Source organism: Catharus ustulatus, chromosome 2, assembly GCF_009819885.2.
Source record: "Catharus ustulatus isolate bCatUst1 chromosome 2, bCatUst1.pri.v2, whole genome shotgun sequence".
NCBI classification, from domain to species: domain Eukaryota; kingdom Metazoa; phylum Chordata; class Aves; order Passeriformes; family Turdidae; genus Catharus; species Catharus ustulatus.
The window spans coordinates 20,610,010-20,625,110 of NC_046222.1; the positions used below are offsets into that span (position 1 = coordinate 20,610,010).

Genomic DNA, 15,101 nt, shown 5'->3' on the forward strand with positions numbered 1-15,101 from the left:
TATCGTTTACCCCAAGAACATTCTTTGATTACAGGTGAGTGTTGTGCAAACCAGGTACTCTGCTGTCTGCAGCCACCTTTGTAAACTTGTTGACAGGTTCTTTTTATGGACCCTCTTGTTGGATGAAGTTGACACAAGCTATCAGTGAACATAAAACATCTGTCACTTTTATTTTGAGTAGCTATTTTTCACTTAAGACAAGTAAAATCAAAGGTTAATTTGAACAGCATCTTATTGATACTGTAAAACACTTTAAAATCAGTTGGCATAAAAGAGAAAATCAGTGTTCACAATGTATGATGTAGGCAGCAATACAAGAAAATAATTGCACATTAGTGAGCACCTTTGAAAGACTTGGTCAATTTTATTTCTGTGAATCATCAAGTTTTGTAAAAAAATACTATCCAACCTCATTTGCTGACCTATTTAAAAATAACATCTCTGCCATAACTGCACGTGCAAAGCAGAATTCAAAATGTAATTTTGAAATACTGATCTTTTGCCTTTAAAATTTACCGTAGAATAAGCTCTGACCAACAGAATATTCGTCAGAACTCAGTTCTTAGAAGTATTTTAGATTTTAGCCACATGTAGTTAGAAAAGGCTGCTTTTAAAAGGAGTGTGAACATTGTTCATACACTTCACCTAGAGAGCATAAAAACACAAAATATATGTAACTATATCTTCTAGTGTATGGATTTGTAATTCTAAATTTGCTTCTGGCCATATCATTGTATGTCATTATTTTAGAGTCCATATTCAAGATTAAAGGTAATTACTCTCACCTTAAGACACGAATGTTTACCCTGCAAGTGATTTATAGGTGTAAAAAAAGCCCACAAAACCCAAGGAAAAAATGCTAAAGGGATACCCATCGTTTTACCTTGTCACATGACAAAAACCCAAAGAACCTTGCCTGATAACATCTTCAGCAAGCCTTTGAGATGAGATTTGTGGAGGGAGTGGTTAGGCATTGTTCTCTACTTAGCAGCATAGTTTAGTGCTACTCGTGTCCCGCATCATGCAACTGCAGGACTTCCTTACCTTCCTTTTTTCCAGTTAGTGTCTCAACTTTGTCCAGTCTTTAATGTGATTTTTATATTGCATTCAGAATTACAAGGGAAAGGATAAGGAATTGGGAGGAGTTTATTTTGTACTGGTGTAGGACACAAAGTTTCTCCTCTTCCCTCTGTAAATAGAAAAGAGCAATTCTCACAGTGCTGTAAATGCCTATAGCCAGCGTGCCTCATCTCCCAGTCAGTCTGAGGGAGAGGGATGGACTTCTATTTTTCAGAAATTCTTCCAGCTTCCTCCTTTTTAGCTACCACTCCTTGTCTTTCATTCTCCATGCTTTCTGTATCACCTTTAGTCCCATAGGAGTGTAGTATCCCCGTTTGTCATTTTTAGATCCTTAAGTAGGATCTACCTGTGAGGGGCATGGCCCTCATAGGTAGAAATTAATTGCATCGTTGCAAGACAGGAGTAAAACTCCTGTACATCAGCAACACAAATAGATGAGGAGTATAATATGGAACCACAGAAGATGATTTGGCAGTGCTTGTGAGGTCCTGTGTGGGCTCTAAAGCAAAGGATGCTATTGCAGGAATTGATTTCTCTTGCCAGGGGTTCTCTTTTCGTTCTGTGCACTGAAGGGTGCCAGTTAACATCAATTTGTAATATGTGATTTGCAGCTGTTCAGAGGCAGACTCTTCATTGTAGTGCATTCAGTGGGAGCACTGTTCCTTGATCAGAGCTGAGGTCTGTGGCTGGGCTCTGTATGAGGAGGTTTGTATCTTTTGTTTGGGTCATTGATGGCTTGCTGTTCTTTGTAATAGAACTTGGTCAGTACTTGAAGATCTTTCTGATAAGCATGCCAAGTTGACAGCTGCTTTTTGAAATCTGTGTTTCTTCACATCAATGTACATTCATTCTGCAGGCTGCGATGGTGTGCTTCTGTGAGCTGTGTTGGGATCTGAGCATACATGACACAGACTCTCAGAACTTGATCGCTGCAGATTTAGTGAATAAAACAGGAAACCTTTCCTTTTTGCTGTGGAAGAGTCATTCTGAAATGTCTGCATATTAACACAGGTGTGTCTTGTAGGACACAGCTGATCAGTAGACTGATCTTTTAAAGCTTTTTTTAAAGTACTTCTAGAGAATTTCTTGTGAAGCTGTAGAGGAAGACATAGGTTTCTTGTGGGTTTGCAAAAACAGTCACACAGCAGTGCTGATGTGTTCTACTGTCTCAGTGGTTACGTTAAACTTTTAGTGAATTGAAAGGGAAAAATGGGGTAACTGAATCATCAGAATCTCTCCTTGCTTCAGCAAAAGGATTGCAGTTCTGGCTATGGCACTGTGTTCACCACCAGCTTTTGCTCTATTTAGGAATTAGGATTTGGCAGTTCTTAAAGAAACACCTATGTGTAAGGAGTTTTTCCACGTATTATCAGTTGAGCCATTTAGACTGTTGGAATGCACTCTGTTAAGGGAAGAAGAAGGGAGACGTTAATACCAGAGAAATAAATAAATTTTTATATTTTAAAGCAGTAACTAGTGTTAATTGGTATTAAAGGATTCTTGTGTGGGAGTTCCTTGTTGTAGTAGTAGTAGTAGTATTTTGTTAGTCTTTCTTAACATTCTGTAGAACAGTGAGAAATTTTTTTGCAGAGCAACAATTGCTATTTTTCAGAAAATTGGTAACAACAAACATGGAGTCTCTTCTAATGTTTTTGTTTGAGCTTTTTTTGTGTGTGTGTTGGCTGAAGGCAAACCTTGAATTTTAAGTCTTTTAAAGAAGTTATGCTTTAAGAAAAGCAAAAAGGCAAATTCTCTCATGGATGAACTAGAATTTCTTGTGCAAAGAGTTCAGTTAAAAAGAAAACCCTTTTGCTAGGAGCGATGAATCCAGTTACGTATTTTAAGTGAATGTGAGGAGTTGAAAGGAAGGGCAAAATTGTGGAGGAATGCAAGAATAAAGTTGCACTTCCGTGTAAGCCACAGCTTACTGTTAAGCCTGGTAATAATTTTGATCAGTTCTAAAATACTTTTTAAATGAACTGAAATCTAAATACTGTAGTCCAAATGATGAAAGTTGATATAGCTGATGCAAACAATATCCGTCTTGATTCGCTCATCTCTTTTCCTAACATAACATCTGCGTGAATTGTAGTAGAGGTAATCACGCTAGTTAACTCCTTGAGGAGGAAGTTGCTTATCTTCACAACATACTTTTAAAGTGATGCTTGGCACACCAAGGAGCTCTGAATTTCTCTAAATTCAGTATGTTTTACAAGGGGAGATGTCTCCATGCCTTTCTTCATTCCACCTTAATGTTGAACTTACTGAGGCACTTCTTGGCTAGACCAGCTTTGAAAACATGACACTTTCTGCAGCCCCTCTTCATGTGATTGACCACAATTTTATTAATCTACTGAAACAACTTTACTATTGTTATTTTAAAACATGTCAGAACTGAATTTATAGAAGAAACTTATTGTGTCTTGTGCTCCTGTACTGTGAGTGTCAAAATCCGGAATTGCACCAGAAAAAATGGAGCAGAGCATGGTCCCTGCAGACATGGAAACTTCGGCTCCTAAGAATTTGGCTGTCCTGATGTCCTGTGAGTGGTGACCCTTGATGTGCTGGCCATGTGGATGGTTTCTGATTTTTCTCCCGTGGAAACAATTTCTGCTGAGATTCAGATGGCTTAAATCCATTTTAATGTCACAGATCACAGAAAATTATTTACCTTCTCCCTCCACTTTGAAGGCAGGCTTTAGACACAGTCCTTATAATGCGTATCTTTCCAGAAGGGCTGTCTTGGAGTGGTTTGTTGAGATGTCCAGTAGGAATTTTGACAGGTGCTTTGGTTGTGCTTGCAGGCTTTGGTTTGGGGATCCGAGTCGGAATTGAACGATGGAAAGTATTGGTAATCTGGAAATAAACCAAAAAAATAAATCATGCATTAGGGAGAAGAAACAAGCTGTGTTTTCAGCTTGGTAGTGCTTTTTCCACTTTGTAAACCTGAATGCACTGCTTTTAGGACTGTTTGTTTAAACTTCCTTTATTTTGTTGGTCATGTTGTTAATGAGACAGAAGTTTTGTATTTAACTTACCTACTTGAGTGGGGAATATCAAAAGAATCTCAATGGATTGAAACTCAGAGTATAAATAAGAGGGCTTTCCTTTCTGTCAGCTGACTATCAGCCCTAGGAACTGAGTGAGTGATGCAGTGCAAAGTCTTGAACTGTGTGGGTTCCCTGGGTGAATAATCAGAGAACTTCCACATGTGGAAGCAAATCTTGTTTCAGTCCTGAGTAGAAGGCAATACCCAGGTCATACTTTACTGTGAGAGATTGTTCTTTGACAGTGACCAGTGTACACAAAATTAATATATTTGTGAGACAACTCTCCCTCCAGAATCATAGTCACAATATTTAATTGCAAAAAAAAAAAAGTAAATATATATTAAAAAAAGTTACGTGCATGGAAAGGGGTGAACAACTATAAAGTCAAGAAATTTGTTTGGAATGTACCATTATCTGGAACCAGGATTGAACATATGCTACTCATGAGAAATCCTTTTTGTGTCACAAACGTTTTTATATACCTTTGTCAGTCAAAATAAGGGTAAAAGAACCTCATTCCATGTTTTTTTAAAAAAACCCCAAGAATGGAAATAGTATTCAAATGGAGACAATGGACAGCAGTGTTGGATTTCTGGTGACTTAATTATGAATAAGAATGAGCTAGATTAAAATGCATTTTGAGAAAACTTCCTAGTGGCTATAATGGTCTGTCTGGGCTGATTAAAAAAATAAAAATTATCACAAATCAAAAGGTTGCCATTTACCTGTAGGTAATTATGTATGACAGAGTTTTCAATAGAATAAAGCTGAACCAACATCAGATCATTGCATGTGTTCAGTGTTGGAGGAATTTGGGGAAAGTTTGCTTGTCCCAGATGTGCTTAATAAGGAAATAAGGAAAAAAATAATCCTGGGCTTAATTGAAGTTTGATAACCAAGAGACAAAATAGTAACCATCTCCCAGAACAGTGTGATACGTTTCTAAGAGTCCTGAAGGAGATGATATTTAAAATTGCACAATCCTTGTTCATGATCAGTGTCAATCTGCCACTGAAATTGTTGGTAATGCTAGAGGGGTGCAATGCCACTTTGGAGTAAAGCTTCACAGCAGATTCATAAATATAACTGCTGAACTGATCAAAGTGTAGAAATGTCAGTTAAGTCATATGTTTGCCGACATGGTTACTAATTTTTTGAAAACATCCACTTTTCTTGTCAGGGATAATATTCAGGTCTGTTAGTCAGATATTGTTCTATAGGTACGTGCTATTGGATTATTTAACGATGAGACCCTTGTGGGATGGAAAGACCTAGGTAAGTTTTTTAAAAAACCTCCTTGATAGTGGTCTCTAACAAAAGCATCTTGTGAGAGCAGATTTTGTGCGCAAACTGTGGAAAACCAAGGAAAATTCTCAAGGTTAATAAGTGGCAAGTGGATAGGTAGCAGAGGAGTGAGCTAGTTTTTAGTAGTATAGTGGAGATAGCATCTGAATCCCACAGACACCTCTGATACTCAACATATTCATAAACTGTGCAGGAAGATAGTACTGAAATTATAATATTTACATATGGTATAACAGAATATTAGAAGCAAGAGCTAGCAGTAATTCATGTTAGTGAGTAAAAATGTGTATTGAAAAATAATATATGTAGGGAAAACTAGTTCATGTACAGTAGTGACATTTATTGTCACTCAGAACGCATATCTTGGAATCCCTGTAAATCATCCTCATTGTTCAGCAACTGACAGTTGTCAAAAGTGTAAAAGGTTTTGAATTTCCAGGAAGAGTATAGAAGAAAACAAGCCCCATAATTTTTTAGGGTGTGAATCCAAACCATCCTACATTGTGAATGTCTTGCTGGGTGTTGTCCAAACAGCTCAAGAAAGGGTATGCCAAAATGCAAAAAAGATGGAAAAGACTATCAATTATGAAATGTCTACTGAGTGAACATTAATAACATGCACTACACCTTTTCAAGATTGGAAAATAGAGGGTGGTAAGAAAAATAAACAACAGCAGAAATGTAGCATTATGGTGAATAGGGCAATTCTCTAGCATGCTTGAGAGGGCATTCACTGGGGGTGGATTAAAGTTATGTGAAAAATATTTTTCCTTGTCCATGAGCTATGAAACGCATGGGGACAGACAATTTTTGAGGTGATGATATAATTTGGTTTGCAGAGAATTTGTACTGGTTTGGGGCATCCATCAAGGATGTGTGGATGTGTGGAGATTCCAGCCATAAGTTGCAGGCTGCCAGAGGCTGGGTTTTCCACTCTGTGTACCTGGTACTTAACATTCACAGGCATTTAACACTGGTCACTACCGAAGAGGAGATATGTAGTCTGAGTGTCTAAAACTTCTTTCATGGTTTTGTTTTTAAAATCAGAATTTTTCAATTTGTAGCGCTTTTAATTTTTTTTTAGTGCATTGAGAAAGGAAAGAGTTTGGCTTTGAAAGTGAGTAGGGAGAAAAAGGTGCATTTTTCTTTCCCTGTGTTCCTTCAGGATTTCACCTCTAGGTGGCAGCAAAGATTTCCTTTTATATTTCATTAACTGCTGAATGAACAAAATTAGCATGCATTTTTATGGTAAATTGGAATTTTAGCAGTCATATTATTAGTAGGAAAGGAAGAAAAAAAAAATATTTTCCCCTTTGCCCCCAAACGGAAAAGCATGTTGCTTCAGTTACTAAAAGATGCTGTGTTAAGAAAGGAATTGATGTTGGAGGGGATAATTTTGTTACTACCATGTAGCTTTCCATGAGTTCCGAGTTGGAAGAGTTTGCCTCTGACCATGTGTTATGGCCTGGTAGATGAGGCACAGTATTGAGAATAAAATGTTTGAGTGGGCTATTACTGATAGTGTTCTGCCTGGTGTAATTATAGAGATGATAGAAAACGTGTCTGTTTTCCCAACTGTAAAAAGAATTTGATTAGCCACTATTTACTAACTATAGTGAGGTGAAAGGATAAAAATATTTTTGTAAAGTCTTGCATATTAAAGTGAGATTGTATATCTAGGAGTTGTGTTTGGCTATTTGGTTCGAGGTCTTTTTGAGAAGTGTTCCAGTTCAAAGATTCCTTAGGTACAAAGTGGTTAGAGTATTGTCTGGAGTTGATTGACCAACCGTGTTAGTACTTCAGAAAGGTACTCGTAGGCCCAGATTTTTACAGGTTTTGTGCATCTGACTCTGGTATTCAGGCTCTAAGGTTTTATAGCATCAATGAGAAGTTAGGTGTTGAAATATTCCTGTTCTCTGGCCTAGAGTTTGCACCAGTGTCTAACTCATTAAAACTGAACTTGCACTTCAGTGATTGTGATTCTGCTGAAGGCAAGGATTTAACAGACTGCCCATCTAGTTCTCTTCCTCCTCATACTTCACTTAAAATTGGTTTTTTTTTCATCATTTATGATACATATTCTAGAGAGAAAAGAAGGAGTAATTTAAATTTAAGGAAAACACTTATTGACACTTAGCTTTTTGAATTCAGTTACATGTGTAGCTAGGTCAAGGACTAAATTTTATTTATTTTCTAAAACTTGTACTTCACAAATAATGAATCTCAGATAAGATTTGTAAACAGAACATTTTGGGTCAATTGACTAGATCAGCACTTAAGCTGCTGTAAGATACAGATACAGAGGGAATGGTGCTATGTGGGATTTGTCTGGAAAGCACTTGGAAGTGACCATATATAAAATTCTGCATTGGTTTAGTTGTATGTGTACTGAAAATCTAGTGCCGTATTCCTAGGTCCTTCCCTATGGCTTAGTGTAGAGAGGCATGTAAGCAGATACATTAGCCATAGTAGGCTTGTATCTCAGGATGTTTGGTTTGGTTTTTAGACAGACCTGAATGACTGAAACCCCCTTATATATAGATTTTGGTGGGCCTTTTCAATTTGATTTTTAACTATGTATGGGAAATCTGTGTGCACACCATTAATGACTTCAATTCTCTTCAAATGTATGCATCCTTTCTACCAGTTCATTTTCTCCTTCAACATGAATGGTTTTAGTCTCCTTCATCCTTTTTTGAACTCTCATTTGTATTCTGAATTTGTTGGCTTTGTGTTCATCATTGTTGTTTAGCTATGTCTCTTGAGTTCCCATCTATAGGCCACTTTTTATATCTGTTATCTTTCTAAGTCAGAGAAGAAAAAAAAAAGTTTGTTCTTCAAAGAACAAACTGAGCTGCCTTTCAGGTTCTGGAGATTCCTTGTGAATTCCCATTAATGCTCTTGAAACACTCCCAGAAACAAAATGTTGGCCAGGAGTGACCTGAGTAGTGATACAGTTTTCCTTCACTTCATGTGTCTAAGTAAGCATTGGCAAATAATTACTGCAACAACGACAACACCAAAAACATTAAACTGGCCACTTTTAAATTGGATTATGTGGTATGTGTGTCTCTAACTGTAATAGTACCATACTGGTTCAAAGCATGAGGCTTGGAAAATAGCAGTGCTTGGTTGGAGAAATGAACAGTTAAAGCTGATTTTCAAGGCAAGCAATGATCTAAGAATTGAGAAGGCTGCATTTTAACTTCATTTTTAATTTAACTTCTGAGGCAGACATCAGGAGAACGCGTGTTAAAGTGAGAACTGTACACAAGGGACTATGTTGTCTCTTAGCAAATGACAGTGGGTATTTCAGGGATGGGGACAAACACTGGCACAGGTGACAATTGAGAAATTTCACACATTAATGTGAAAATTGCCCTTCTAATTTCAAGAAGACAATGGAGAAAGCATGCTCTGAAATATCAGGATGTATATTTCATATGCACCTTTTTTTCTCCCCCATGGAGACAGAGGTGGCTAATTTATATGGGCCAGCTTTTAACACAGTGCAGTGCTTGCTTTAGGGAGTGAGCTAAGGCAAGCATGTGTGGGAGTGTCAAGGACAGAAAATATTTCTGTTTCTGTACTGTTGAAGTAGTTCTTCTGCTTTTAGTCCTAATCCTTTCCTTTTCCTTCTGAAAGTATGCGTGCTTTGCTTCCTGTTTGAACTTTATTCATTTAAATGAAGGGAGCATGTAGTATTTATGCTGTAAGTTTTCTTACTTGTTTTTCTACATCATTGTAGCACCTGATCTAGGAGAAATGACTTTAGATAAGGTTCTTTCTCACTGCTTAAATTTTATGTTTAAGAAAATTGAGTAACAGATTATCATTTGCAGCTTTAGCCAAAGTGTCCAGGGGATGGTGCTGAAGATCTTTTACGCAGAAGTCCATGTCTGTATGTGTGCAAGTGTGCCTCTTGCCAGACTTAAATTTGTTCCTGGATGATTGAATACAGTCAGAATGAAAGCCAGGTCTGCAAGTGAGAATGAGTTAAGATTAAGTGATAAACTCGAATATCCCCTTTAGTTTCCAAGCCAAACAGCTTTGGCTGAAATTTCTGGTTAGGCATCCCTCAACTGCACAGAGCATTCAGATACTTGCTTTTCTTTACTTTTCTTTCATTAGATCCTGGCATTTGTTTTCTAGGAATCCAAAGTGAGAAGTCTCAGTTGCTCTGAATTCCCTTTTATGAAGCACACCTGTGTGTATGACTGTACTGAGGTGTGTGAGCAGAAGCAGTGTAATCCTTGCTCTCATTAACTCAGGGTAAAACCTAAGCCAGGCTGGTGTCTGGCTTGCCTCACTGCATTGTCACACCGCTACAAACAGCTCAGCAGAGGGAAAATGACTCTACAATAATCTAGAGCTGTAGTACTTGAGCTATTAAGTGGGAGAGCCTTTGGGTTTATTTAATCTGGAGAAAACAAAACTGAAGAGGGGCATGATAATTGTCTTCTTATATGTGTTGCAGAGAAAATAAATTTCGAAGTCCTTTGGTGGAGGGGCAGGAAGGAGAATACTGGAGTACAATTTCAGCAACATAAATTTAGTTTGGAAGTCAGCAAGATTCTTAATGACAAGGATATTTCAGCCCTGTTCCAGATTCCTGGGTAACAGTGAAGTTGTCATTGCAGAAGTTTTTTAGAACTGTACGAACCATGTTTTTATATGGAAAATTTTAAGTCAAGTTGTAGTGAGAAAATAGGCTCAAAAATGTGTTGAGATCCTTTTTAAACTCTGTATTATGAGTCTTCTACTCTTCTCTTGATATTTGCTTTTTTACAGCCTTCTTGATTTCAATAATATGGCATATTTGACAGAAAAATCTGTATTAATATTAGAATTTATTTCCATATATGTGGCACAATTTGCACTAACGCACTTAAATATGTCACTGCGATTACAACTTCTTATATTCTGTTACGTGCCTTGCTTTTCTTGTAACATGTCCTTGCTGGCAAGTGTGATAATATTATTTTGAACTTTGGATAACTTAAAGACTCATTTCTAGTAGATAATTGACAAGATTCAGGAAGGGTAAGGTTATGTTGTGAGTTAACTCTCAGGGGACAAGGTTACCTGGGGCTGGTTGATCAGCATTGTCATGCAGCTGGAATGAACAACTGTTGGTTGTTAATCTTCTCTTTGCCCCTTGAAAGTCCAAGGGGTCTCAGGCACCTTGACAGGGCACTCGGGGGTCCCTAGGAACAGAAGTGTATGGCCTTTTTAGAATACTACACATGCTGCAATAGCAACTGTGTCCTGCACAGGGGAGTGCTGGCACTTAGGTGTTTCTGCAGGTGTTGGAGGGAATACAGCCTGGATGAGACCTGCAGTCCAATTGGTTTAAAGCTACTCTGCTATTTGTTGAGTAAGATTCTTGGCAGTGGAGGATCATTCTGTACAGATTGGGGGTACGTAGGGATATTTGAGTATTCTTAAGGCGTTTTTTAAAGGTGTTTGAAATTGCACTTATACTTGCACACACCTTTTAATGTGAAAATATCTTCATTCTCTGTATTGTCTGTTCAAAAGCTTTGAGTATGTTTTGCCCATGTTAGCAAATTTTTATGCTGAAAAGGTTTACAGAGGTTCTGCATGGAGAAGGAAAAAGACCCTCTTACCATCATGGCTTTTCCCATCATGGCTTTTTTCTGTCTGTGAGTAGGCCGTTTTTCTCTTGGAAGGCCACATTAAAAGATGTGTTAATCAGAGTCCTATTTTCAATATGTATTTTTTCCCCTAATTTATATAAAATGATAATTAAAATAAAAGACTTTCTACCTTTTATGCAGCTAAGATTGATATTTTTTCAGGACAAAACATGACCTATAGTGGCTTGAGTATAAGACAATGAAGGATAAGAAAATGTAGGTACTGGTCATATTCAAAGCTGCCTTGCTTGGATTTTGCACAAGTCAATTAACTTCTCTCCCTAGAGAGATACAGAATCATTTTAATGGGAGCGATGGATGTTTGTTGTATATTTGAAGTGCTTTGTGATGTATTTGCACACTAGATTGTATCTCTTCAGACAAAGATGATGGGACCAGGGCTTTGGCAGCGATTACACTATAAAATTCTCCTTTTTACTTTTTGCTTGTCCATTCAGTTATGCTGATGTAGCTCCTTTTTAAAGCTGTGCTATGAAATGGATGTTTTGTTGAGGTTGTTTGTTTGTTTTTTTGTTTTTGGGGTTTTTTTTAATGAAGATTTGTGGCATATGGCTTTTGATTGTGGTTTTGGTTTTGTTTTTTTAAATCCAGGTTAATTTCTTGCCTTGGTTTACAGTGCTGTCTTCCAGAAAGTGGTGACAGCACAACTGAAAAGGCAGTATTTTGTAATTGGGGTTGTTGTAGGGACAGAAAAAGGGCAGGGAGCTTCTTTGGGCCATCCCTGTTTGGAGACCCTGTCATGTCAGACCACTGCATGGCAAATGAAGAGACATTGATTAAAAGAGCTCTTTCCCCTTGGACTCAAAAAAGTGTTTCTCAAGAATACTTTGCTTTGTGGTCAGAAGAGAATCATATTCAGTTGCCAATTCTGCTGTTTGAGGCTTTCTGAGTGCCCACAGGTGGGCCATTGGATAATGTGCTAGCTGCAGCACAGAGAGCATTCAGCTTCATCTTGGGGCCACTGGCTGCAGATCTGTAAAAACACTTCATGCTGCTTAAATTTTTATGGTTTGTCTTTTTTTTTTTTTTTTTTTGAGCAATTTCTGACTTAAAGTACTTGGTGTTAATTTTAAAACATTTTTATGGACCCACTTGTGCTGTATTTGAGCCATAAGATCTTTTTCTCTTCTGTTTCTTGGTAACATAATGTTTTGGTAGTCTTTCCTTAAGCCTGGAGATCAGGCAGTTGTCAGTTTTTGTTTTGCCTGTCTCAATATCTGTTTCCTAGGGACAAAGTCATCCTGCAGATGGTTACTCCATTTCCATCATCTAATCCTGCAGCATCCATTGAATCTTATTCAGAAAATAGAGCTGTACGATTCTGTTTCTGATTATTTTTTCCCTAGTATGGGGAGCACGCCTTCCTAATCCCTGCATGAAATGCTTACATACAGATCTTTTTCATATTACAACCTTACATACTGTCCCCAGACACAGTGTTGGCTACAGTGCTTTGGATCAGGAAGATTAGCAGTCTGCTCCTGTAATTTTTGTCAATTCTGTTTCTTAATTAGTGGCTTCCAGGAGGTCTTTAAATAACTTGAAATATTACCTCATAGTTGATGGATGGGCACTTTGGTCTCAAATTACCATTTTCGCTTTGTACTCTCTTCTTTTTGTTTTTCCTCCTTTTCCCTCTCTCCCCTCATCCATCCTCCCTATGTAAGGACAAAAATTGCAAGTATTTCTTCTGAGAAATTTAATCACAAAAAAAATGGCTTAAAAATGCTGAGCAGCAAAGTGTTGGTGCTACCCTCACTTGTGTCCATTTGATCATTCACTGAAATAAACCCAAAAGATGAAGGAAAATGGGCTGGTAACTGCTGTCATTTTAAAATCAGTTAATTCTCATTTCCTTTTGCTGGGAACTAAACATAAAGGGGAAAGGGTAAATTTTTAGACCTTAGAGACGCTTGCCAAGAGTTTTGGAAAAAAGAAGGATTGATATTATGATCTGCTGAAAACTGTTTTTATGCACTTTCACAGTTTATATATCCCTCTGATATATGCTTTTTACTATGTGACCTTATTTCCCCATAACATTTAAATGAACCATTACATACCTGTCAGACTTTAGGCTTTTGAGCAACTGCTGAAAGTAAAAGTGTCAGCCTCCAAATTAACAGCAATACTTACCGCTTACAGAATAGTAGAAATTCCAAGAAAAACTGTCTTACTTGTCAAATTTTAATATGATTGTGCTTGATATTTTTGTTCAGAGTGCTTGAATCAATGTTCAGATAAATTTCTCCTTGCTCTGCTGTTTTCTTATTGTTTACCAAGGAAGCAGGTGGCTATTTCCACTCAGCAAAATGGAAATACTTGGAAATATGGAGTGGTAATCTGAACAACTCAAGGTTAATTTGTAAATCAATAATTTTATTCCTTAAGCTATGCTTTCTGTTTGTTATTTTATGATAAAATTGCAGCTAACTTCTTTCTGTTTAAACAATTACGTTTCAGCTCTCAGCAAATACATCCAGGTGTTACTTTCTCTGCTTTGAAATTGATCTTGGGAATTCAAACAGAACAAACCTGTTTCATTGTGCAAATCTTATTTTCAGGCAAAAATAATTATTTGATTTTTTAAAATCTGTTGGAATGACTGACAAAAATTTTGCTGTAAAGTCAGTTAAATCTGCAAAGAGGTTGTTCCATCAGTGGGGGAATGTAAGCATCCCTTAATCAAGGTGTGTTTTCAGGAAATGTAGCAATTTCATTTCCAGGCAGTGCTGATGCTACTTATTTAGGAGTTAATGGTCATAAGTGGCTGCTTCCTTTGTCTTTTGTTAATTAGACAGTTACTGATAAATCCTTATGAGTTTAAGACAGGGACAGAAATACTGTCCTGTTAAATGATTATACTTATAAATGGTGTGAACTCTCATCTAGGTTTTGTATTCAAATCTTAGCTTTAAAGACTGAACTTCTTTATTCATAATAGCTTGGTAATTGTCCAAAGGACTGTGTGTGCTTATTGCTATGCCCTTATTTGTACTTTTCTTTTATAAGATATTCTAATAGATGGTCAAGTGGTTAATGATCAACACATTTCTGTGTATTTTTGAAGGTAGATCTGATATTTTTTTTTTTCTACAAGTGTTTTAGGTCTAACTGAAGAAAATTTTAGTGCCTCTGGAGGACAACTTAGTCCTTTAATTTTTGGAGAATTGACATTTGTTAGTGTGCTGGCAAGTGGCTACTTCAGACACAGTTGTTCAGTACCATACTTGTAATTTGTTCCTCCAGAGATCTTAGGTATAGATCAGCAGGATATGCATTATCCCAAAAAACAGAAGTGGAGAGAATGTATTTTGAAGGTACTGATTTCTGGGCTCTTAACTGAGCCCTGCAGTTAAGAATGTGCAGCCTGAATGTAATTAGGTAACTTGTTTCTATAATTAACATTCTCTAAAAATTTTATGATTTTGCTTTGCCTGAGTTCTGGCTGCTGTTTTCATCAGTAACTTTTGCAGAAGTTGGTGTGAGTCAAAATTTGCTTTGCAGAAGAAGACATGTACTCCTTCTGACCCAGGTCTTAGTCAGAGCTCACTTGTGCAACCAGGGAGATAGAGTGAGACAAAACTAGGAAGGAGGACCTTTTATGCAGCCTATTAACTTCATATTACATAAGATGGGGTTGTGCAGGTTCACACACAATTTCTCTTTTTGACATGGCCGTTGTTCAACTGTAATACATATTTTATTATCCATTTCTATCACATATCTTATATAATTTAGTATTTTTTCCTTCCAATTGTTTACTGGAAAAAATGTTTATGGGCAGTGGACTTTGCTTTTCAGTAGAAACTGTTCTAAAAGCAATTATCTACAGTTATAAACATTTACTTTCCTGTCAATCAAAAGGACTTTAAGGTGATAGAAGTCCCCTTGTTATGTGAGATCATGGACCAAAGTTCTTTGCCGAATCTGTTGCTAAGTTATACTGCAGAAATATTTTTTTTCCTCTGGGGAATATAGACAG

General features: G+C 37.1%; 2 protein-coding genes across 4 annotated transcripts in view; one reads left to right on the top strand and one right to left on the bottom strand.

Moving 5' to 3' along the window:
* Positions 1 to 15,101, top strand: part of CMSS1 (cms1 ribosomal small subunit homolog) — a 232,513-nt gene that overhangs the window by 1,674 nt on the left and 215,738 nt on the right. The gene's annotated exons all lie outside the window — the stretch shown is intronic.
* Positions 148 to 15,101, bottom strand: part of FILIP1L (filamin A interacting protein 1 like) — a 189,724-nt gene continuing 174,770 nt past the window's right edge. For all 3 annotated transcript variants that reach the window (XM_033051866.2, XM_033051867.2, XM_033051868.1), the window contains 2 exons: positions 3,752 to 3,936; positions 148 to 2,482 (listed from right to left, as the gene is read on the bottom strand). In XM_033051866.2, coding sequence (XP_032907757.1) covers positions 2,392 to 2,482; positions 3,752 to 3,936 — 276 coding nt within the window. In that variant the 3' untranslated portion in view covers positions 148 to 2,391. The remainder of the gene's footprint in view (positions 2,483 to 3,751; positions 3,937 to 15,101) is intronic.